The sequence below is a fragment of the Myiozetetes cayanensis genome, unplaced genomic scaffold, assembly GCF_022539395.1.
Source record: "Myiozetetes cayanensis isolate MyiCay16 unplaced genomic scaffold, myiCay2020 scf7, whole genome shotgun sequence".
Classification (NCBI taxonomy): domain Eukaryota; kingdom Metazoa; phylum Chordata; class Aves; order Passeriformes; family Tyrannidae; genus Myiozetetes; species Myiozetetes cayanensis.
Genome location: NW_026087964.1, coordinates 26411467 through 26437974, shown reverse-complemented (window position 1 = coordinate 26437974; position 26508 = coordinate 26411467). Strand labels below are relative to the sequence as shown.

Sequence of the window (26508 nt, the reverse complement as noted above, 5' to 3'; positions counted from 1 at the left end):
CACTATCTCAGTGATCACTATCTCAAAGATCACAATATTTCACTATCTCAGTGATCAAAGATCACTAGACACCAGATAATGGTGTCTACATCTGGTGCAGGACAGGAAGCATTGGTGGGGAAGGGGAGTGGATACCAAGTGGAGTGGTTATCCAGATTTGTGCCAGATCCCTGCAAGGACTCAATGAGGACTTTGACAGGAGACAGGTGATACCACCTAGGTGGCTCTGCAGAGAGAAATGTAACCCCAGGATGTCACTTACAGGTTCAGCCCTATCAAAAACTCAAATTGCATTATTTTTATTAATTTATCATTTTATTTTTATTCTTACAACTTTTCAAGTCCTTCTTTGCAATTACGGAAAGGATGCAAGAACTTAACATTTGGGGTTGCAAGGACAGTACCATTCTTTGATGTAGTTAGCATTTTTTCTTAATCATTTTCTCTGTTACCATGAAGGAAAAAGAAGGAAATGGATTCAGCCACACTGCTGTTCAATAGTGTAACTACATCTCTCACCCTGGCAGCTTGCACAAGTACAGCATACTTTGTAAACACTTACTTTGATGGACTGTACCCCTGTGACATTGGACAAGACCAGTAATGGCAGGAAGTGAGTCCATCAAATGGATTCACTTTGAAAAAGCTGCAGACCTTGTCAGAGGGTGACCTATGTGTAACAGCATGACCATTAATTTTCTCTTTGGTGACTCTTTTTCCTTTTCATTAGCAAAGATTAGTCTTAATTAAACACTAGCTGTTAGATCAAAAGGAATTAGATCAAAGAAGGAAAAAAACCCTTTACACTTATGCTAAAGTATTTGGCATAATACTTTCCCAAAATGCATGTGAAAAGTGTTATCTAACCATACACTGGTAGCCAGAGCCTGAAAAATAGGAGCCTCCTCTTTATAGCTAAATTCTTGCAGATCCCCCTTTTACTTTTTAACCAAGTCATACAAATGTCACTTTCAGGACTGTCTCAGATAAAGTTATCCACTTATTGACAATCAGCCTGGAAGTGGTGCCCAGTTTCAATAATCAATACAAAATAGTCTTGCCTATGCTACAAATAAGCATCTCTAGTTTAGGAGCCAAGTGAATTTGAAGATGGTTAAGTGGAAATCTGCTCAAAGTTTTAAGAAGGATTTGACAAGAGAAGCATTTTTCCTTTGAGCTTGTATTCAGCTTTGAATCTCACTAGAACAGAGCTTTCATTTCAGAGGCAGTCACTCACTGCACATCCAAGCTTTAAAATTTAACGAATGCATCTTTTGCAGGAGACTCTGGCAATAGCTCAGATATATTAGTAAGTGCAATCATGCCAATTAAAAAAGGAAAAAGGAATTGCAAGTGGTGTCTTCCACTGTTACGATCATACTGATAGTTTCAAAGCTTCTGTGTATTGAATTCCAGAACCATTCTCTATTTTGAAGAAAACATAACCATTAAAAAAAAAAAAAAGAAGCATAATAATGAATATACTGTAATTAGTATAATTAGGAAAAATAACAGATCTAATTATACTAATTATAGTATAATAATATGCATATTTTAGAGAAAGTATTTCCGCATTGAAATAGCCAATGTTAATTTTCATTTAGCTGCTCTAAAAGCGAGCCACAACTCACATAGGTAACAAGTTCAGCTACTGTTAGGATTCCAATTAATATCTATACATTGCACCAAAAGCTTTTACAAAAAAGCAGTGTGCAAGGCCACGGTTTAGCTCATAAATAAAGCAGAGCCAAAGGAAATGGGCTCAGTTGCTGGGAATGAAAGAGCAGCAGGCGCACCTGAAGCTTTACAGAGAGTAAGGAATCATCAGACCATATGGATGGTGTGGATTCCATAAGCAATAGTGGTGTGTGGCTGGTGTCAGGGAGAACTGTGTTAGGAAACTGCCCTCTGTGTTGGAAAGGCTTTTCTGGAAGGCAGAAGCTGTCCCAGGCACAGCTGTGGGACTTCAGTCCAGTGCTGGGACAGCACTGGTATGTTGCTTTGTGAAAATTATTGATATGTGAACGTGCATGTAAACCTCTCTTATAACTTTCCCTGTCAAAGCAATCATTGCATATCCTGTGGACTCAGGGCTTTTTGTGTTATGCTGGGAACCACTGGGAAGAAAAACAAGTCTCCTTGTGAGAATTATGTATATGACATGTGAAACCATTTCAAGTGCAGTGTTTATCAGAGATTCCTGACTACCTTGAGTTGATCAGAAGTAGCTGAAATTGAGTTGTTTCTGTCTTCTTCTTGAGGTTAAGATGACAAAGGCCTAGCAGTTTTTAAAGGATGAGTTTTATTAAGGTACCCTGAACAAGAATGTGAAGCTGCTATGTAAAATGTACCAAAACATGAGTTATTTAACCTTGGTTATCTTCCCACTGTATCCTTGCACAATGGATGATTGCCTTAGATCCCTGCATGGTCTCCTGTGTTCTCCTTGGACAGGGTGGACTCTAACATATCTGAGTTTTAGGTGTGTGTCCTATCTCTTCTGCTTCTTCAGAGTGCCTTAAACCTCAGTCTATGCTCTGCAGATACTCTGCTCACTTGGTCTCTCCTCAGCAGATCGACACTGTGCTCTAAGGAGCCTGTGCTGGCAGCAGAGGTGCAGCACCCTTGGAAAGCGTGCCATGTCCTTCACTCTCAGGAGTGTGTCTGGCTGGAAGCAAAGTTGTCCTTTTGTCTGTGAACAACCAACCTGAAACTTCCATCACAACACCCATGCAGATGGGCAACTACATGGAGATGGAAAGGAAAACCAGTATAGAGAGACACTGTTCCTTTTTTATTTTTATTTTGATCAACCAATTTTATTTATTTACATTGCAGTTACCTTTACCATCTTCTGGAGCTCACATCTAGCTTGAAAATAATTGAAACTCATAACTTGCATTTATAATGAGACATTTTCTATGTTTTTATGTTTCATGTTGCCTGCTCTCTTTTGCTTTTATAGTCCTGTGTTGAAATTAATAACTGAAATAAAATGTAAATATAAAGTCGCTTTTTAGTATGAGACTTTTAAGCTTGATTTAATCTCTTTATCAGAAGCACTAAGCACTCTTGTTTTTGCCATGTCACTTTTTATTAGGAATTTGAAGATTATACTAATAACTGGTGCAAATATGTGCCTGCTGGAAGCATCAGTAAAGATGATCTCAGCCCAGCAGTCTCCTAAACTGAGCAAATTGGAAACCAATCAATTATTCCTAAGTAGGAAGACAACTACTTTGCATAAGAAAAGATTAATGTAAAATGTAATTGTTGCTTTTAAAAGCCAGGATTATTCATTATTTTCTATCTCAAAAAGCTGTAATCCTAATTCCTAGAAGGCTACCTGTCAGATCCACAAGTCAAATTATACCTATATCCTACAGTTGTTTCATTAAACTCAAATCACAGCATCCTCTCTGTACAGAGTATGGCCTAAATGAGCTCTTCCCAGACATTTCCCATTATCAGTATCATGTAAAAGCTTTATTTTGTGTCCTTCTTGTAAAAATAGTGCAGCTGGGTTCTTTGGCATGCTGTAGCACTGACCACTGAATGCCAGCAGCTCCTTATGACAGATATAGCTTTCTGTTTTTACTTATGCCACTTAGGAGTAGACTTACCAGTTACTTGAATACCATGTACTGTTGACTGCAGCTAACATGTAAGTTGAAATAAAGGATTATCAACACATCACATACCTGATTAAAATATTTATGGGGACAATGAGGTCTAATTCCATTATTTCTTCATAACATGAACATTGGTTTGGGAAGTATGGCAAGTGGACTCCAGGAAAGCTTGTAAGGATACACTTGTTATTAAACTGTGGATAGTATGTGTTAATTGAAAACCAGTGTGCATCAAGAGTACATTTTGTAGCTGTAATTTATCTATATATCCATTGATATAACAATATTATAAATCTAAACACTGAGCAGTACTCTTCTGACTTCTGACACTGCTGGGAGTACTGCTGCTTGCTTTGCCCCATCGGCAAATCATGCTGAAAGTTAGTCTGTATCAAGCCATTCTGTTATACATCTTCATTTATCTCTATTATCTTGCCCAGCTTTTTGTCTTTATTAATGCATGACACACTAGAGCACCTTTCAGTGCTGATTTATATTAGTGTCACCAAAATTGTGACCTGCAAAAAGGAAATTCCTTTCCTCAGGAGGATGATAAATATCTACTTAAGCCTGTAATGACATTAAATGTTAATGTTTTTCTGAAATGAATCAGACAGAAGAGGTGTTTGAAGGAAGAGTGACCCAGAAAGCACGACCAATTGAAACCAAAGTCTCTTAATGCACTTCTTCAGGTATACCTCAGTGTGAATGACACTTGAAAGTACTAAGCCACTTCAGAAAGAAAAGTGATGATACTTGTGCACTAATAGCACTAGAGAGCCTCTTAAAGGAACAGCAAAATTGAGGGTTTTGTAATACGCCTAAGATTTATCAAGAAAGGAACCTGAAAGAAAGATTGTGAAATTAAGGGTGTTTAAGGTGAAGACAAGTTCAATATGGAATAATGGACACCTTGGTTTATATGCTTTCTTATACTCTGCAGCTCTGTAGAAGAGATCTTAGTGATCAAAATGGTTTTTCTCAGTTTTTCATGAAACATAATTTCATAACAAACAGAGAACCCAGAGGTATTCAAATGTCCCTGAATACATAGAGAAAGAGGTGTAGGTTATTTGGGGTTGCTTTGTGGAAGGAATTTCTGGTGAGGGAGTTAAAAGAACAATAATTCTGAATGTTAATATCTTAACAGTTTCTGGGTTGTATCAACTGCTTGGTCTGTTGATGACAACTAATATATCCCTGAAGAGCATGAGTTGAAGCATCTGTGGGTGTTTTTTTAATGGATATTAACCGTAGGATGTGAGTAACCATGGCTTGTCTGTCAAAGAACACTCATGTCTTGAGCCTCACTGAGAACATATGGAGATTTCTCCTAGCAAGAGTCGCTGTGGGGACAGAGGTCTTAGGACCTTCTGATATTTCAATAATTAAGTACGTAGCCACTTAGGACTAATTTTTTACTCTCTTAAGAATTGCCTCACCTGGTAACAGTTCAAAACATGCAGAATGACCTAAAGCTGTGGTGGCTAGATTTTTTCAGTGTTATCTTTCTGCCTTAATTGAACATGACAGTGGCTTTGTTTACTGCCATTGTGCACCGGCATGAATGCTTCCACTGCTTTTATTCTGTGAACTAAAAATACAGCCTTTGGATTTGATGTAGGCTTGATGTTTGTGCCTGTGTTTTCATGGAACTGGTCTAGGGAAGGAGTTAAAGGCCCAGCAGGAAATCTTCCTTTGAGGAAATTCCCATGAGGCAGCTCTTTCATGAGAGCTGGGTACTGCTGGGTTAAGGCTTTTGACAGACATGAATACAAGAACAGTGTAGGATGAAATCGTACCATTACTGTCATCAATTTCTTAACTCGAGGCATTTTAAATGCTCATTAAAATTCTCAGAACTTAAAAAGATTCCTAAATAACTGAGTGGTAAGGGTAAGTTTGAGATGAACCTACAATGGCTTCAGGATAGAGGCAGCATTATGAAGCAATGAACTGTGACTATATCCTGCTCTCCCTGAATGAGAAGTGCTGGAGAAATGCTTAACTCAGCTCTTTCTAAATCTTCTCTGTATTCAAGTTTTTGTCACATTATATGTTAATTGAACATCTTAGGTGCAAGTAATTGCAATGTTTGCATGAAAAGTGATGTTTGCAAACTTTATTCATTTTTGCAAATCTGTACCTTTTATTCTGTTGTGCTTTCAGTCTGTCCTCTGGAAACAAGTCCTCCTGCTAACTGCAGGAAGGTCTCTGGACTGATGTGACACCACACAGCAGAGGCTGAATTTTAGCTTTGTTTCCTCTTAGGATTTTATAATATGTAAACTGTGAAAAGGAAAAATCATTCTGCTTCGAAGGGCAGGGGGATCAGGCCAGTCCAGCCCTCTTCTAAGAGTATCACCTTAGGGGGATACCAGCAGGGAAAATGGTAAAGAAGACAGTCTGCCTGGGTCAGGCAATCACTAAACATGCTGTATGTGAAGGCAGGGAGGTTTGGCCTGGGGATGGACACCTCTGGGGTAAGAGATTCTCTGAGAAAAGTCACAGCAGTCCAGTCAAGCTCTATGGCTCTGACTTAAAAGTGGTAAGTCAGAGATTCAAGAGGAGAACCTGAAGAAAACAGGGCATCTGAGCAACAATTAGCTGATGAGGATATTAAGTGCCATAGTAGCAGGGCCATCAACCTGCCATGGCCCTATCCAAGAAGAAGGTGGGGAAAGAATTGGTTAAATGCAGCTGAGGAGAGTGAGTAATTATAGAAAAGGAAGGGCTAAAGGCTGTTCAGCACCAGGTACAATTATTCCTAGTTCCAAATACCTTGACTAGGGAGGACTTTTTATTGACACAGATAGATGGGCAAATCCAACCTCTGGATTGAGGTGATTTATTACTTACCATCAGGTTTGTTGGTGGTAGATAGCCCTCCCAAGGGCAAAAACTGGCTACAACCTTCCTCTAATACTAACTTCCACTAGCTTTGACCAATGAAAATATTTTCAGATAAATAAGCAGTTCTGTTTACCTTCATTCTGCTAAATGACTCCACTTCTAGTGAAAATATTCACTATTATAAAACAAAATAAAATGAAACAGGACTCTAACAGCTCTTTTTCAAACACAAAGCAAAGTTTCTTGTTCCCTATTCTTAAACCCAAAGAATGAAACTCCTGCACCAAGTGCTACCAGAGGGGAAACAAATACTTATGGAAGCCTGTGCACTACAGCCTAGATAAACTCTTATTTTGCACTGTTTTTGCCTGAAGCACTCTGCAGTAATGACTTACCTTGAGGCTTTTTTTATCTCTAGAGTAGGACTCCTGAAGCAAAAATGTAACTATTAGAAGATAAAACAAAGCTTTCAAACTTTGGAACTTCTAAGGCTTCTTCATTACTGTTTATACTTGTGATGCATTTTAAAATGCAAGGCAAAAAGGCTAAATACAAACCAGAGGAATATTCCCTATTTAATTCAAGTACTTTTAGAGGGTCCAACACAAGCCTAATGTTGTGGAAGTTACTTATCTCAAATAAAACATAGAGACCCGTGTTAATGCACAATGAAAACATTCCTGGAAAATATGGAAAGATGGTTCTTTTGGGCATCATACACTTACTGTGTTGCAGAAAGAAATTTGGGGTTGCTTACTCATATTATCTGTATCTTGCATAGTAGCATAGCTAACTGGGGTAAACGGAGGACACGAGATTTAAATTTTTAAGATAGGTAAAATAAAATTAAAACCAACACCTGTGCAGCTCTGTTCCTCTGCAAATACTGTCTTTATATGACAATGTTAGAGAATACTAGAGACTTGTTTGACCTAATCTTTCTTTACAGATGATGAGGGTTCAGTTTGCCACATCACAAACAACGAGCTCTGAACTTGCGTAGCTCTTACTGTAGCATGTATCCACAGCTCAGAGGAGAACATACGGTTTTCCTGTTCATAAATGGACTGTGTATAGGTGAATGTCTGCTCTTGGATTTGAGATGTTCTAACAAGCAGCATTTTTTCATCAAGAACTCCTAATGCGGCATTCTTTCGTATGTGCGTGTGTGCATCTGGGACTGAAAAATATGGGGGTGAAAATCCTCTAGGACAGAAAATATAGGGGACTAAAAAATGTCCAAAGCTTCTATGAGTTGTAAAATCTTTAACTTACATTACAGTACACATCTATATTACATTTTTCTCACAGGCAGAAACTACAGGCCATTTTTCTCTTGAATATGGTTATTCAGAACTACCAAACTGAGAGAGCAAAATCACACTCAGTTGTTCAAGTATCACAAAGAATTGGAAACTTAACTACAAGAGTTTCTAACTTGGTCTAAGGACATGTTAAATCTTTTCATGATGAGATCCTGATCAGACACCTGCAATCATGTGAAGGTCTGTTTCAGGTCCTTAACAGGACACTGAACCTTCTAAATGTCATTTAACATCAGTATGAGGAAAGTTTTATTTCGCTGTTCTGAAGAGTACAATGAGTTAAATTTAATTCAAAAGAGAATGATGATTTTTTATTACACTTTCTTTGCAACTTCAATTGCATGGTTTTGCTCCTATAAATCTCTATGCTTAGATCCTCAAGTATGAATTTCTTTTATTAGAAGTTTGTGGCTGTCCACTTCTGCAAACATAAATTAGTGAAAAATTCCATCAAGCTTTTCAGTACCACACTCCTGCTCATTTAGAATCTGGGTACTTTTAAGAGATTCTGCTTACTTATCTCCACCTTCAGGATTATTTAATTTTCATATAAATGGTCCCTTTAATGATGACACGTTATTCCAATTATATAAACATCTAATTAAAGAACTAACAAAGTGCAGCAAAACAAACATACAAGGTTTCCTAAAAAATAGAGGGATTTGTGGAAAAAATGTGAGGCCTTTGATATGGAAAAAAACATAAAAAAGGAAGAACGAAAATGGAGCTAATGCTTTTGAAGATGTTTGCTAAGGTCTGTACAGAAACATCTAAACCTGAGGGTGGGAGGAAGCATATCTGCCAGGTAGCATGCTGCCTCCACGCAGCAGAGCAAGCCCCAAAAAAATGGAGGATTCTGTGTTGCCTGCTGTTTGTAGACATGCAGTTCTTATTGCCTACAGCTGTGTGTTTCTCTCTGCTCCTGTTTGTTCTTTAAATCAAACTCCTCCAACTCCTATGAAGGCTATAGTTAGGGTAATAAATTCATAGCACTGGAAGCAATCACTTATAAAATACAACAGGAACTGAGTTATCAACTCCTTACGAATGTAACAGGAATGAAAGACTTTTAACTCATGACAAATAGCATTCACTTCACAACATGTTGTGCATTTGCATCAAAAGAGGATCCTGAGATTTTTGATGCATCACTTTGTGAAAATGCCTTGAAGTTTTTAATGATGCATTTCTGTATATAATTTAAAATGTGATTGCATGTATTCTTGTCACTCAGCACTTGAGATCTAAATACACCACTGTATGTATTAGTGTTCTGCTAATTGTTGTACTTTTTTACCTACAGGGCTTGCCTAACCCCATGCCTTGGGATGGGGGTATTTTGAAATGCTTCTAATTCCTCCTGAGCTCTGCCAATACCTGTGTTTGCCTTCTCCTTGATTTCTCGTGCTTTCCAGGCCTGCCTATTTGTGCTGTCAAGAGAATAAAAGTTGCAGTAGATCATACAGCTCTCCTTAATGTCACCTCCCTCCTCCTTCACAGCTATTAATGAGCTTACAAAATGCCTGAGGAGGTTAGACCAAAAGCCCATCTAGCTCAGTGTTCTGGCTGATCGGAGATAGTACTTAGAGAGAATGTGGTGTATTTTCCTCATACTCCCTCCAGCATTCAGAATTACTGCATTAAGGATGGTAAACTGCATACTTGCCTCACCTGTAAAGTTTTTTTACTTTAAAGTTAAAGGTACTGAAATTACTCCTGAAAAAGTAATAAGGATGTAATTCCTTTTAAATAAGCTGCAGGTTTGTTCTAGTACTGTAGGATTTGGTGAATGTTTAGTATTTAGCTTATCTAGTGTGTTTATAAACTTGTAAACCACAATCATACTCACTCCTCAGTTTTTTTTTCTTTTCCAGTTGAAGAGTTCCAGAGTTTACAGTGTCCCTTCATGAGGGGAAATTCTATCTCCCTGACCAATTCCCAATGCCTTTTTCTGTACCTTGAACTGCTCTGTGTCTTTGAGATGTGTAGATCAAAACTATATGCAGCACTCACTCAGTAGGAATCCATGGAGACTTTGTGTAGTTGTAAAGTGTTGTCCTCTGTCTTGTTACCCAAACCCCTCTACTAAACATCTTCTACTAAATATTTAGTACCATCTTGTACATGGTACTAAACATCTTCTCTTTGGCTGCCAGTGCACACTGACAATTCTGCTAAAATCTGTTCAATTATGACTCTCCTGTCTCTCCTGAGTTTTAGCTGAACAAGGCATTATTTATTTTCTCTAGATGCATTGATGCTCACCTCCCAACTTTTTACCCATTCATCAAGTTTTGTAAAGTTTAGTGGACTTTTCTCCCTATCAGCAGAGCACCATGAGCAGGTTGCACTGTACCTGTACTTTCTACATGTCACTAAGGAAGATGTATTCAAGTTGTCCCAGCACTAGTCTTCAGGAAGGTCATATTTCTGTCTTTACTGTCATAAAAAGTGACCATTAAGCCCTATTCTTCTCTATCTTTTCATTGGTAGGATACCTCTCCCAAATCCAGATTAGCTTAATTAATCTTTGGCAAAGGTTTTTTATCCTTGTGCTTTCCTGACACTATTTTAGCCTTCTACAAGCTTTGTGAACTAAAATATTCCATTACACAAGCCCTCCATCTTTTTCAGATGACTGTGTTTATCCTTGCTCTCTTTATTGCAGACTTGACCATCCCATCAGGACTGGAAATTGCTCATTGGTCTGTAGCTCAGCTTTCCCTCTAGACTCTCCTTTTTACAGATGACAGCTGTGTTGGCAGTCCATCAGTCCTCTGACATAGAGGCAATCTGTAACGATAGGTGAAGGCACCTTGCTCAGCAGTTCTGTAACCTCACATCTGATTTTCTTCAGAGGTCTTTGATAAATGTCATTTGGTCCCAAGATCTTACCAGCATCTAGCTTACCTATTTAAAACAATTACATAGAATGTGCTGGACCACTTTGACCTAAGTCTTCCAGCCTAGCTGCTACAGAGACTTTGGCTTCTCTGTCACATTCTTTATCGCTGGGTGCCCCTTCTTAAATCTTTGCCATCAATTCTTTCACTAGTTCCCTGCCTGGTCCCTTTTGGTGTATTTTAAGAAGTCTGTGCTACCATGCAACCACCATGAGCATCATCTTCAGATCACTTTTTTTTTAAACCTATTATTTTACTGTTAACCTGTGTGTGGTGCTGTGTTTTTTATTTCAGATTTCATTTTGACAGTCGTCTTGCAACAGTATTTACCCTATTGTATTGTGTTTGCTGTTATAGAGTAGCTATCCCATGAATACCTCTTATGCTAGTACCCATGCACTACTCACACTGCTGCTTTTATTTGGCTATCATTTGAGATCTACTAGTTGTTCCAGGAGGCAGTCACATGTCACTGGAACGCTTTACCTCATCACAAGCTGAAATACTTAAATCGCATTAGGATGAGGTCTTCTGATCTTTCACTATTACTGTCTGTCTGAAACTTTCAGTTTCTCTGCTCTTTCTGATTGCTGTTGTCATCTTGAACAGAGGCCGGTAGCAGAGTTCTAATTCTTTTCTAAAATACAGACTTCCAACCATGGAACCTGCTGCTTCTTTCTTTCCTGTAAGAGGTCCATGCTGTTGCATTCTACGTAATCTTTCCCCACTCTGGGGGGGCCCCACGTAATCTGGCCCCACTCTGTCACCTGCCTATCCTGCTGTGACAGCCTTAACTCAGTAGCCTGATAACAGTGTCCCATTGATCTTTTATTTTTTTTTCCCACCACAGCTTTGAATGCTTTGAACGCCTGTAATGCCAGGCATTTGTTATACCAGGCTGTTGTTCAATACCATACAACTTAATTCTTCCATCCATTTCTCAGGTTTCTAGCACTGACATAAACCTCTTGCAAATTCTGCCCTAGCTTCCTCACACTGGCACATGCCAGTCAAGTGGCATCAGGGGCAGTCTGATCTGCCTTCCTGGCTAACAGCCAAAATACCCCTGTAAAGGCTGCAACCCCCTCAACAGTCCACATCAGTCTGTGAACCAGCATGTTGTAGATTATGAAATATTGCTGCCCCCCATCCTCCCATTTTGTCACCACAAACTCAGCTTAAAAGGATCTGAGTTCAGACTGATGTAAGCCTTCTTGTCTTCAAGATTCCACAATGAATTCCATTATGAGTCGCATCCTTTGGCTTAAGAGAATGTTGAACTGGCAATGCATGTACTGCATATACTGCTGAGTCAGGAAAAGAAGAACGTGAGGATGAAAATATGTAGACTATAATTTTATGTTAATGGCTCAGCATTATCAGAGGTGATCAGACACTCTATATACATACTCCGTTACAAAGCAAAGTGAGGGTAAGGTGCATGTAGTCATTAAAATATAGTTTGCACCATGCTATTTCTCTTAATAGTAGCTGAAAAACTGAGGCTATTTTGTTCACCTCTAAAACATATCTCAAAATCCTATAACAAACTTTGGGTGAAAAATCTTGCCGATACCCTTTGAATTCAATAAGGAAGACTTAAACAGAAGCCCATTATAGTGAAATTTATTTAAAATCTTGAGCACACCATATTCGTAACATTTTAGCGCTTTCCAATGAGATGTTTACTGTATATTTCTATAAATTATGCATTCATTGCATAAAACTGCATTCATTTATCTATCAGCATACTATATAAATTATCACAAAAACAGATGAACCAACAAAAGATTCTTGAATACATGTAACATTGGTGGGCTGATAACAGCAGTTACAGCTTCTCTTCATGGTAAGCAGCTCTAAATGAATCCCACTTGAATTCATTTAATTAAGAAGCTGAAAAGAAAGAAAACATGTTTAAATGCTGCAAAATGCATATAAAACACAGCACCACAATTATTTGAAAATAATAAACAAGGACTTCAAAACATTAATTTGAAAAGTCATTTGACATTTATGTAATAATCTCTTAAGGTTTTATATCCCATTTAATAATTACTAAGCAAGCAGGAAAGTTATCAAATAAAACATGAGTGATTGAAACTTAAATCTGCCTATTTAAAAAATTAAAAAGGAAAACACTCTTCAAACATCTGTTCTCTTTAATCAAGTTCTGCATTTGCTCTTACTACTTAAAGTGAGAGATCTCTCCCAGGAGACGTTTCAGGTTTATTTAAAACCTTCCTCCTTTACTGTTGAAGTGGCCCCAGAGTGGGAAGGCTATATAGCGCTTGGCAAGGCTGTGTAGGGTTGCAGACTCTTCTTAGTATTTTAATACATTAAGAAGTTTCAGATGACATTGCTGGGTTTTTTACCCCTGGAACAAAACATTTTATTTCCAAAATGCAGATATGTATTGCGTGTCATACCTTTCTAAGTACTTTACCAAGTCTCATAAATTGGGAGATGGGAACACATTGAGAGAGACTTGTGCATGACTACGGACTAGCTGTATGAACACAAAAGCAATGAACTACTGAATAGAAGTACTGCCTTTAGCTTCACTGGGAAGGTCTTTCAACTCCTCATAGACATGTGATGTGCTCCAGCATACACATGTAGTAATTTCATCAGTTTTCCATTCATTGTATAATTAATTAATGGTTACAAAACAAATACAAGTGCCATAAGCTTAAAAGACTGTATCAGTATAAAGATGTTCACTGCTGCAAAAAGCTGACAAGCTCATTAGGCAAGACACACAAACCAAGGCAAAACAGATGGCAACTGGCTGGGTGCTAGAGGGTGAAAGGATTAATGAAAGGGAAAAGCTAGCAAGAACAACTGCATGAAGAGATGAATTGTAGGGTGCTGAGTGGAGAAGTAAGAGAATGCTGAGCACATGCAAATAAAAAGGTAACCCAGGTTTAGGATAGATATATAAGGCCATGTATAGGAAAGGAAATGAGAGAAGAGAGAGGACTACTGGTAGGGAAAAAGTTGGAGGGAAGAGTGGGGAGGGCTGAAGATTACAATAATCAGAGAAGTAGCACTGATAGGCTTAAGGGTTAAGGGACAACAATGTAACTGTAAGGAAATACAAATACAGCAGTGTCATTTTGGATCAATATGCTACTATCTACTGTTCCATACTTTCTGTCTACGAGGAAACTGCATCTTTAGCAGCTAAGAGACATGATACAGAATATAGGATAAGAGAAGCACTGGAAGTTACAGATCAAGCTTAAGAGGCTAGATACACAAAGAAAGAAAAAGCTGAAGGTGAAAAGGTGAAACAAATCACGTTCCATCTGAATATGAGGAAAAACTTCTGTATTTCGAGGATGACAGAGCAATGGAATAGGCTGTCCAGAGATAATGTGGAGTCTCCTTCTCTGAAGAAACCTGCCTGGATTTGATCTTGTTCAACCTGCTCTAGGTGAACCTGCTTTAGCACAGTGGTTGATCTCCACGGGTCCCTTCCAACCCCAACCATTCTGTTACTCTGAGATTCTATGGAAATTACAAAAAAGCCAAAACATCATGAAAAATCATAGAGTAGCCACAGGGAAAGAGATACAGTGTGGGCAGTTTCTGAAAAATCTAAAATAACAAACTTGATGACGAGTTTGGATAGATCTGCAAAAAGAAAACGTCTCCTTATGCAAAGCAGTGGGAAGTAGAACACGAAAAGCTGGCCAAACTGTGCCATTTCAGACATTAATTAGATGGAAAGGGGTAGAAATAGGTAGGAGTAAATGGAAAAACTGTAAGATTTACAGGGAAGACATAAAAGCAAAAAAGAGGCATTTTTAATGGTGTTAATCACAGAAGGAAGGTCCTACAAGAAGAGAATCCAAACTGCCACAGGAAGAAGCACATCCTTCCTAAGAGATCTGTTACAGATCCAGACACCTAGAATTCAGATCTCCCTTCCTTTAAGAATTAGAGATCAACACAGAAGTCTACAATTGACATAGAAAAGAATGTGGAGGTTTGTGGATATTCATGAATTCAGTGTGCTGTTGGATATTTTACATAAACAGAGAAAACCAAAATGTGTTGGCTTTCATTTCAATGGGCAGCTTCTTTGCGGAACTGTTTAACCACATTAAGAGTAGAAGTATAGAAAATGCTAAATGTAAGATGCTTTGTTTTGATAATTGTGTATTATTGTTTTCCTGTCTTTTAAAATAATCCAGATTTCTGCCATTTTGAAGAAAGCAGCCAATTTGCTGGGCACAATAGACCAGAATATGAATCCTGGTGTTTATCAGAAGTAGATTTACCATTTCATAAATTTAAGGTGAATCAATTGAATTGAGCATGAAATCAACATGGAACATCTAAAAAGCCGTTAGCAGTGTGCTCATGTTTATTAATAAATTTAATTTTAGATGTCTGCAAAGACTATTTGCTCTACATAGTAATATTTTACCACTATATTTCCAAGAAACAACTATTCTGTTTTATTCCCTTGTATTTAATTTCAATGGTTCCATATTACACAACTGAACTGAAAATAATTTAATTACAATGAGGGTAGACAGGTCTTATGTAGTGTATATAGTGAATGTGAGGAATGTTCAAGCTCTGGGGCACCTTGCAGTTTCATTGACTTGTTCTTGTTTCATTGACTGTCTTCTAAACAGTGAATGAATATCTCATGTCTGACTTAATATTTATGGGTTTTTGATGAAAATAAGGCAACTTTTATTTATTATGCTTTCTTGCAGCTTAGTTCATTTTCTCTGCTGGTCAATATATAACACGTATTTTCCATTCCCTCAATACACAGTTTAGAAGGCTGATTTTTTTTTTATGGTTTAACTAAAAAAGTTTCCACATTACTCTTGTAAATAATACTGAAATACAATGGCCAAGAATGATAATCTGGATAACAAAACACTCAACTGAAGGTACTAAAAACTTCTGTCAGAAGCTTCTTAATGAAAATTTATGAAAACTTTGAATTTTCAGGTGTTTATTTCATTTAATTTGAGGTTAAAACAATAAATGATAACATGTTGACCTGTCAGAACTATTTAAAGTATCAACAATAATGAAACTGCTAAAAGTTTTATTCAGAAAACAAAGCAGGGCCGTTAATTAGTTGCAGCCAAAGCTAAAAAAAAAAAAATCAAGAAACTGGTTTTAACATCAGGAAAACATGAATAGAACTTTCATCTGTCTGTCCTTTTGAAGAAACCAGTGCTACAAAGGTTTACATGCCTAACATTTCCCGTAATACAATACTGTGCTACTGCACTGGTATCTTCTATTTTGTTCTTACCATCCTTTCTCGTTCTTTTTCATATTCTGTGTGCTTTTTGAGCTGAAACTGCCTAAAGTTGGGTTTCCTCCAAGCTCTTTCTTGGTTAGCAAAGCTAACTTAGAGTTCATGCTTTTGATTTATAGTGAAAAATAGTCTCTCTGTTATTCCCATGTGTATTAGCTGACAGATGAAATTTTATGTTGATATAATGAAATTGTATTGCTCAATCACTGAGTATCTGATATCTAATATATCACCCATTTACTTTAAATACTGGGGTGAGAAGACTTTCAAAAATATTCTCTCAGATATATCAACCCACTTGTCTTATCCAGAAAGAATTATAAAAGGGAGAATGTTCAACAGTATAAAATTATTGCACAATCTTTCAACAGTTAATGATAGCAATTAAAATGAGAGTTTTAGCAAAATGAAAAGTTTCACCTAGTTTCTACAAAAAAAGGTAAATTATTGCAGGTATGAAAAAGCCCTGCCATTGTAAAAACGGCTCTAGCAGAGAGTTTTGTGTTTGCTCAGTGAGTATTTCATTATGACCTCCTGTACTGTTCTCAGATGGGGTAGAGTTAATTTCCTTCACAGTGGCTGGTGTGGGGCTATGTTTTGCATTTGTGCTGAATACAGAGTTGATAATATAGAGATGTTTTTGTTATTGCTGAGCAGTGTTTACACAGAGCCAAGGCCTTTTCTGCTTTCCATACTGCCACGCTGGTGAGGAGGTTGGGGGTGCATGGGAGGTTGGGAGAGACACAGCCAGGACAGGTGACCAAAGGGATATTCCACACCATATGACATCATGCTCAGAGGAGAAGGAGGAGAAATGGGGAGACATTTGGAGTGATGGCATTTGTCTTCCCAAGTCACCATTATGTGTGATGGGGCCCTGCTCTTCTGGGAATGGTTAAACACTTGCCTGCCCTCAGGAAGCAAGAATTAATTCCTTGCTTTGCTTTGCTTGTGTGTGCAGCTTTTGCTTTCCTTCTTAAACTGTCTTTATGTCAACCCATGAGTTTTCTGGACTTTGCTCTTCCAGTTCTCTCCCCAGTCCTACTGGTGAGGGAGTGAGCAACCAGTTGTGTGGTACTTGGCTGCTGGCTGGGGTTAAACCATGACACCTCCATTTTGTGTCCCTTTTCCTATTCCAATGCTTTACTGTATAAGGGCATTTTACCGGCATATTAATTAAACAATTTTTTCCCTAAGCCTAGCCTTCAAGAAGAAAATTCTTTGGAAGAAAGAATCAAATATGAATTGAAAATGTCTGAAGTGGATCAAAAAGCTGTGAACAAAATACTACTATCCCCTCCTACATACATGCCCTCTAAAGAGGACCTTATAGATCTGTGCTCATATCTAGCACTCCTCAGGACACTTTTCTGTTTATCACAGAAATTAACAATGACAATGGCATTACAGGATCAAAGAAATAACAGAATGTCCAGTACTTTTATTTATGCACATTAGATGAGGAAATAGCAGTCTTTCTCCAGTTTTTGACTCCTGCTCTATGTTTACCCAACTCTGTTTTGATTTATCTTCACTACAGGGAGGTCAGTGCAGAAAAGAGGATGCACAGCAGGTTGTGTTACAGTTTCACTTTTTATTGATGAATGATGCTTCACAGAGGACTGACTTGGTTATTCATTGCCAGAGAACAGAAACAATTTAATACATTTGACTTCTTTTTTTTTTTGAAGTCGGACAGTAAAGTTGATGCTTGAGGTCATGCATATAGCATTAAAACAATTTCAGTTTTCTTTAACTGTTGCTTTAGGCATGCCAACATAAACTCTCTTTTTTCCTGACAGATCATTAGTATGCACTGCTGTTAGTGTTGTTAAAGGCAACACTTTACTAGCCTGAGGACAATTTATCACATAAAGACTGATGGTTTCAAGGTGAAATCTACAGCCAGTGAAAGTAAAAGGACAGACATATTTCACATCTTAAGATACATCTACAGTGGGATCAACGGATGGGATATGGAACTTTTTGGAAGATCCTAAGGAATTTAGACAAAAAGATTAACGCATTTCAGCATATATGACTGAAGTTAAAATGCAGGATACTAAATTAAAAGGGGAAAGAGAGAATGACAAAGTTTATATACTTGGTCCTCTTTAGTGTTTTGTGCATCCATTTCATTAAAATTCACAAGAACTATGCACAAAATCAAACAGGCTTCTCTAAAAACCACTATGAAATTGTGATGAAGATGACATGGTTGGAACCACTGAAGTGTCAAAGAATCAATAGCATATTATTTCAAATAACACAACAGAAAATCAGGTCAGAGCTACTCAAGAGACCAAAAGAAACATGGAAGATTTAACACTGGAAAGGACCAGATAACTAAATTACACATTTGGGAAACTATCAAATGAAATTTGATAATAGCAGATCACAAGGATCAGCTCTAGTGATGGTTTCCAATAATTCTACATTGAGTGAGGTTTTGAGATCGAATGATTAATTTATTCCTATGAAAACATGAAGAATCTAGGACAGACCAAGTAAGCCCAAAAGATGTCTCTTACTTGTGCAGAAGCAGTAACATTATAATAAAAACCCTGCATAACACTTAGCAGTGTTCTTAACACAAGATTAAATGTTTCTCATGTATTTAGGCATACACAGTGTTCTTTTTTTTTATGAATTTACTTGATGGGTGTTAATGATTTGCAAGTCGTGATATTGAGTCCACTTATCTCCTTAAGACAGAATTTGGTTTATAGATCTAATAATTCTTTTATAGTGACAACATGATGTGGCACTATCTCATTTTAACAGGATTGTGATGAATCATTCTTTTCAGCACTGTCCTGGATTTCTTTTATTTCTTTCTTAACCAGCTTTAACATACTAACAGGTGCACTTCTTTTTGACATACATTGCATATCAAACAAAATTTCTGGAAGTTAAACTTTTAATAGAATTCAGAACTTCTCTTCCTCTTCTCCCCCCACCAATTCTTGATGTCCTTTATTCTTAGCTTGGATACTATCAGAGAAGTACAAAATCTACATAGGGCTCCAACTTCTGCTAGACATGTCAAAGAAAAGATGTCTGCTATTTCACTAAGTACAAGATTAATTGTGAGGGGAATAAAATCTTAAAAAAAAAAATCCACTCCACCCAATATTTACAGCAAACAGAACAGTAAGAAAAGAAGGAAAAATCACGCACTACTTAAAGTAAGAGTCATAAAGCTTGTAATACACTATACTACAAGATATGTAGTAGACCTGAGCAATAAACCTGTTATTGAGTCTGCAATAACATCAACGGTATCATGTTGGCATGCAAACTCACAGAGCATACTAATGTTCACAAGGTACTGTTCAACCCTAGACATCCTAGGTATCATAGAGCAGCCAAAAAAACCCTGGTGCAAGCACTCATAAAAGCATGGAAGGGTTGGAAATTAGCACAGACATATAAGCATGTTCTTAATAAGTGATATGAATATTCTTAAGATGAAAGAACTAAAAATGAAACTAGTACAGCAGCCAGGTTCTATTTAGTAGGTGTTAAACTGCATAGCAAGGAAAACACCAGCATCACCAATTGCCTTTTCCGTTTAATAAACTTATTATGAGAAGAGGGAAGGGAGCTGAGACCACGAGTAACCATTCTTTGGCAGTGATTCTCAAATGAGCTTTGAGCTGCAGATTAGGCTCATCATTCCTGTTTAAGATTTAAGCAGTTAATGGGAAGAATACCTCACACTTAGGAAAAATGGATCCTGTCTTTCACCCCAAGTTAGTTGAGCTAGAAGGTAATCTCCAGAGATGATGCTGAGAGGCCATACAGACTATCCCAGATGGCAAACTACTAAATTCATATTGATGAAATTTTGCAGTATGATACTACTGGGCCCTTCACAGACCTTTTTCCTTAGCTGAAATTACTAAAAGTAGGAGCACATCTTCTGCACACATTGCAAGGGGAAGAACTTCCTTGTCTTCAGTTTGATATTATTAAATGCTAAAACTAATCTGAAGTAACTTAAACTGTCAATTAATCAGCATAAAGTGATTAACCTCAGTAAACAAGAAAACGGTTCTAAAGTCTCACAGTAAAAACCGATAGAACAATTGTAATGTATTAGCTCAAATGTTAGATCTAAGTTGGCTTTGCAAGGCTGAATCCTTATTAGTGGGACATAACACGGAACACAAAGTTGGCTGTGGCACTAATCAAAAGGCCTAATCACAGAAATCTACTTTTCTACTTGTCAGACAAATTACAACCTTTTAAATGACAGGTGTATATATAATTTAGAAAAACTATAACCCTTTCTCTCCTCTGTGGTGTGGCTGACAAAAAAAGAGGGTATTTTTAGTGAAAAGTCATAGCTTAGCACTGTACACTGGTTTGGTGTCTTTGTACTTCATCTTATGTACATCTTAGTTATAAGCATACTCCAATAAATATCTAATAAAGCCTTATAAATGAAAGCATGTTTTCTTTCGCATTTTCAAGGGGCACTGCATGTGTCACACATCTGTGCTCAAACCCTACATTAGCAGTCATGTTTACCAACATTACCTTTCCAGCCCTTTTTGGCTTGCTTGAATTAATCACGATTTTTCCTGCTTCTTCCACCTTCCATTGACTTCAGTGGTAAGGAGTTAAAGAGTGTTTACCTGAAAGCTATTCTTAAATTTATACAAAGCTATCACAATCTGTAAGTTGAGAATTTAATGACAGATTACCTGTATGGGTACCCATGGTATTTGGAGCGAAATATCGACAACAGGAAGCTGAAGAAAAAGACCACGAGACCAAGACCTACCAGACATATTACTGGAAATAAAATAACTTTATTAGCACATAAAACATTTAAAACTGGAATCTCTGCAAAGAATATAACTTATGTCAATTATTTGTAGGGAATTTTGAAACAGTTAAATACAAAAATGTTACTGCCTGGAATACTGATGCCCACTATCTTCTGACAGGATTTCAAACACATATGGAAATAATGTTTATGGTTATTAAGAAAAAATAACTTGTCAGGGTAAATGTACTTTCAAGAAAAAAAGAGCAGAAATTTGCAAATCCAATATATGTGGATGCAAACACCTTACTGCTGATAGTAGATTTAATAACCCTGTAAATTATACATATCAAGCAATGTCATTTCAGGTATTTACTTTTCTTTTTGAAAAAAAAATTGCATTTAGAAAAATATGCCTTTACTGATGGAATCATGTTCTCTCTAGTCAACCATCTAAGGCTGAAGTGACAGCAAAGACAGCAAGTGATTACTTTATCTAGTTATTAGTGGCTAAAAATTTCACTGTTGTAAGTTCCAAGGCTGGGAGCCAAATCGCTTTTTACTCTTAACTCAATAGCAATATAAATCTTCAGGTTTTGAAGCTAAATAACAATAATGCAGATCTTCTGATAGCATCTTTTGAGCCTTTTCAGGCAAAGAATTAATTAACAAAGTAAATGCTTAAATTAATACATGAAATTTGGAAAATCTGTTGGCACCCTGTGGAATAATAGCATAAAACCTTTTTGATAGTAATAGCTTGCTCTATTGCATGTAAATAAACATTTTTTAAAAAGGGAAAATGTTATAAACTGATGCATATAACTCAGATGCAGCTCATCTACCTTAGATGTAGTGAGCTACTCTGATTTTAAAAGCTTCTCATCTTACTACTCCTACTTTAGCCAAACCTTTGCTATTTAATTGCAATATTTATGCTTCAAAAGTGAGCAAAGGATGAGCAAACACGAAGCCAAGGAAACCGACAGTGACGCATTTTTTCATTAAAACTGACCATGTGGAAACTGACACATGTCAACTGGAATATAAAATTTCTACAGTTATTTTGAGAAAACTAGCCATGTACAAACCTAATAAACACACTTCATTATAAAGAAATCACCACTCACAAATATGATTTCAAAGCATGGATGAATAAATTGGAAGCATGAACAGTGCAAGCCAGATACACAAAAGGGCCACAAAGAGCAGAGTCTGAATTTTTACTGAAGTCTACTTTTATTTCACTGTGTTCATGTTCACAGATCCAGATCTAAGATTATATTTCAGCTAAACTCATGTAATTGTCTCCTCTGACATCAGTGTTAAAGCTAGATACTGTAAGATATTCAGAATGTAATTATGCATCTACAGCTAACTGGAAGAGACTCTCAAATCACCATTGATTAGAGATCTCTAGCCAACATTCAGCCAGTTATGAAACATTCTAGATTGCTTTTATAGAAAATAGTTAGCCAGTCTTATCTGCAATACTGTGTTTTACAGAGAAGAAGCTAAAGAACTGATCTCAAAAGAAAGGGGAGGCAGTGTAGCAAATCTGGTATCTTCCATGTATAAGGAAGTTTGACTCTGGATAAAATATTTTCATCTTGTGTGTTTATGTAATTCATTGGCAAAAAAATCTTGCAAATATTCTGAATGACAACAACATTCAGAAAAACATAAAAATTGCACTTCAGGCTAAAAATCCTTAGACATCACAGATTAGGATATGTTCTACACTACTTCTACTGCTGGGTTTTCACCTTCCTCTTGAGACATGATACTGGCAAGAGTATCAAGTAAAAGCATATTCAAACTCCTTTGGATATTGTCATCTTAAATGCCTAAATTAATTTTAAAAACAATGTTTTGAAACTCTTATTCTTTATGTCACTTGCTTTCAATATAATTCAAGAAAAAGAAGCATTTATGCAACTCTAAGTAGTAGAGATACTACTGTGTCACTCTGCACCTTGGCTGAGTACGCTTAGAGTATTTTTTTACTGACTTCATGTGAATGTAATTTTATCAACAGAATTTTTACACTCTCCTCTTTTCCACCCCAAAAAAGTAAGCATTGGTTTAAGGCAAAGACCTTCTGAGAACTTAATCAGATATTCACTTGTAATTTCTCAACTTCTTCTAATTGTCTAAACATTGCCTTAGCTATTTAGTACAACTTACTTCTCCTTTTTCCAACATCCCCTTTGGAGGTAGCAGCTTCATTCAGGAGTACCATTCCCATGGTGATAGCAGCATCTGTATTGCCATTGTCAAGGAAAGCAGCAGGTGTGTGGGTAGCTCAGAAAGCTAGAAAGGTACATCTACAAACTAAAGCTTTCAAATTCATAAAAAGAAAGGAAGTATTTACATATAAAAACTGCATATCGCAATCTGTACTGAACCAGTGCACTCACCTGTGGCAAAAATCTGTAGTAAAATTTTTCTTTGTGCATTCTAGATTAAAAAAAAAGGAAAGAAGGTTCGAACAACTGTTAAGTTGTCAAGTAGGACACACAAAGTTTGGACAGTTATGGAAATCGTTACTCACCAATTTTTTACAATACTCTGCATATTTGCATTAAAGGATTTCTAAAAAATGAAAACTGTAAGATCCTTCAATGCAATTGCACACAATTCATTGGTTATTTGACACAAATTGAAGCACTTGGACTGCTTTATCTTCCTCTGCATTTAGATAAGACATTAGCTCCCTCTTTAGTGTCATATTGCTTAACAGTTTAGCAGAAAAACATCTCAGAGGCAAGTCCTCAGTCACTTTCAATGTTTTGTTGTCTCATTATAACTGTTACTAATGTGAGCAAGTACATAAAAATAAAACAATTTAACTAATCTAGCAAGATCTTAAGCCATTCACTTAATTGTTTATTTGAAGCTATATAAACAAAAAAGGAAGGTTAGTGCTGTGCATAACATCTGTTCTGAAGCAGGGAAAGCCTGAATGCCATCCTGAAGGAGGAGTGAATCATGGGAGCTATTTCAGAAACACAATTTCAGGAAATCCGAACTTCACCAGAGTTAATAGATTCAAATAAGGTTGAAGTTTTAAGCATTACCACAGGACTAGGAAGCAGGATGACTATCAATGTTCATATTAATATTTTTCATTTTAGAAATGTTCAAAATTAGACAAAAATGCTCAGACATCTGAAATTCCATTATGCAATGTTAATTAAGCTAAGCCTGAGCAAAAGGATTTAGAACTGTCAATGCTAACACAATCATACTTCATCAAAGATGAGCAGCCTGATTTAGGTTTGAGACTTCCAAGTTTCATATAAGTAGAATGAGAGGAGACAAATGAAAAATACAAGATTTAAAAAAGCAAAAATCGATGGTGAAAGACAATAGGCAACATCAAAAAAATAATTTTTAACATCACTTCTCTGATACAGTCATCTACCTACAGTCCTAAATCAAACTCTAGTTAAAAACAGACTAGTAGCCCAAATTACCTTCCTCACACATGCACAAGGTATAAGGCTTAGGGTCACTCTTGAATAAATAGTTACGTTCAAGACTTCTGGAGGCTTGTTACTGGACTTGATAAAATATTTTTTTAAAAAATTACAAAGTATTGTGAAAAAAACCCAATCATGGAATACATGATACTGTGTGTAATAGAAGGGTTAACTTTGTTCATAAAATCTTATGTGTATGAGGGAGTCAGAAACTTTTTGTTGTAATTAAACAAGATAAGTTTCACAGACAGCTTGCCAATCGAGCGTCAATAAACAACTGATAAGAACTGCACCTTTCATCTCTAACAAGTACCAGAGGACCACTTAACAGCCATGAACTCAAGCCACAAGCAGACTTACATCTGAAAAGCCAGTGCCAGACTGCCAGGAACTCAAGCCACAAACAAATTTACATCCAAAAACCCGGGAGGTACTTGAGAATATATAAAAGGAGCATTTACTACATTTCAGGGTGTGCCTCAGCAGAGCGCTTAGCCCTCCAGGCCACCCAGTGCTGTTTTGCTTTATTATCGCTTGCTTAATAAATTTATCAATGTTTAATTGGAATTGAGTTGTCTAAATTCTTATACTAACTTATAACACTGTGCAAATTTGGTGAGAAGGCAAAAATTACTTTCTAAAAATTTTGCCTGTCAAGATTCAGATTCATGAGCATGAGAGACTGGGAATCTCCTATGCTACTGCTATGCTTCAAGTAGGGGAAATAATTGGAAAGAACATCATGAGAATCACTCAATTCTCTATTTTCAAACGTATACAAAAGCATAAGCATGAATTAATTGAGGCAATTGCCACAAGAAGGGCTGAGAAAAAATATTCCCCATGTATTTCTACCCTATTAAGAAAAGTCCCTAAGTTAGCATTATCTGATTACTTTATTTTGCCAATACCTTGCTTGGACTTACAGTAGTGTTTTAGTCCTAACTTTAACAGTCATGGGGAAAAAACCAATCCTGTAATGTGAGGGTAAGTCACCAAATCCTCTTGAGGAAGTGTTATTTTTTGCAAAGGTTTTGAACTGCTTTGTAAATGGAATTTTTTTGCTTGATTATCTCATGCAATATCAATACATAATGTGGTCCTTTGCTATTTCTCTGACCTGGTTGCTTCTGAGAAATAAACCAACCAACCACGCACTAAAAACCTATCTGGCAGAAACCATTTTGTAACTTAGTTCTTATTTTTTTACCAGACTATGAGTTTAAATCACTTTTCTTACTACCAGGAATAACAGTCTCACAAAAGTAACTTGTTTGCTCCGCAACTGAGAATTCTAGATCTGTAACCACCCAAATTATGCTGGTTTTTTCCCTCTCTTTTGAAGCCTCACATCATTACCCCTAAAGCTTCCCACACTGTCACTTTTTGGTTTTGCTTCAGTTGTTGCTTTCTAACTTCAGTCATCATTGTTGAGCTTTCAGCCTCGTTGGTTGCCTTTTACCTTCAATACTATCCGCTTGGTAGCTTCACACTGAAACACTGAGCACGGTACTTGGCACAGCTTTCTGACCTGGAAGCAAAAATTCAAGAGAGTTGTGATTTAAATACATCAAGTAGCTTTTTATCACAGAATACACAGCTTGTTTCTATTTTTAACTCCTGTTTCTAACATTCTACATTATGCCTTTACACTATATTGATACTCTACAAAAGAAAACAACAGTCCTAGCTCTTAAAATAATTTTTTAGAGTATTATAATTCTCTAGCAGTGCAGAACATAAAATGTTAGCAAGTTGTAACTTCAACAGCTTTTCATGTGCCAAAAATGAGATGGCATTAAAAGATGTACTTATTTTCCAATTCCTCTTTATCTGCCTCACTATGCATTATGAAACTATTTTGAAAAGATGAGGGGAATGTGGCACTCAGATAAACCATGACATGTAAATATTTTAAATTCAGATGTTCATGTTTTCTGATGAATGTTTCCCTCTGGAGAATTTTTTTTCTGTGTAAATCCTATTATGAACCTTCTCTAATTATTACACTTTTACATATGAAACTTCTGCTGTTCCCCTTTTCTGTTGATAAATGCTGATAAATGCTTTTAAGCAAAACTGAAAATATATTATTTAGATAGTGCTATTGAAAAGGTTTTGAATTTTGATACATGAAGAACAACAGTTTTAAAGTAGGATGAAAAAGACAGTGATCATCAAAATTTGTAAGATTATACAGAAAATGACCGGTAGTAACAGAGCATAATACTTGT

The 26508-nt window shown here is 36.8% G+C and overlaps 1 protein-coding gene across 1 annotated transcript in view; it reads right to left on the bottom strand.

The window, feature by feature from the left end:
* Positions 1-12323: 12323 nt before the first annotated feature.
* Positions 12324-26508, bottom strand: part of TUSC3 (tumor suppressor candidate 3) — a 115181-nt gene continuing 100996 nt past the window's right edge. Inside the window, exons 8-10 of the mRNA XM_050337620.1 lie at positions 22977-23051; positions 20725-20815; positions 12324-12609 (exon numbers count right to left, since the gene is read on the bottom strand). Of these exons, the coding sequence (XP_050193577.1) occupies positions 12594-12609; positions 20725-20815; positions 22977-23051 (182 nt within the window). The 3' untranslated portion in view covers positions 12324-12593. The remainder of the gene's footprint in view (positions 12610-20724; positions 20816-22976; positions 23052-26508) is intronic.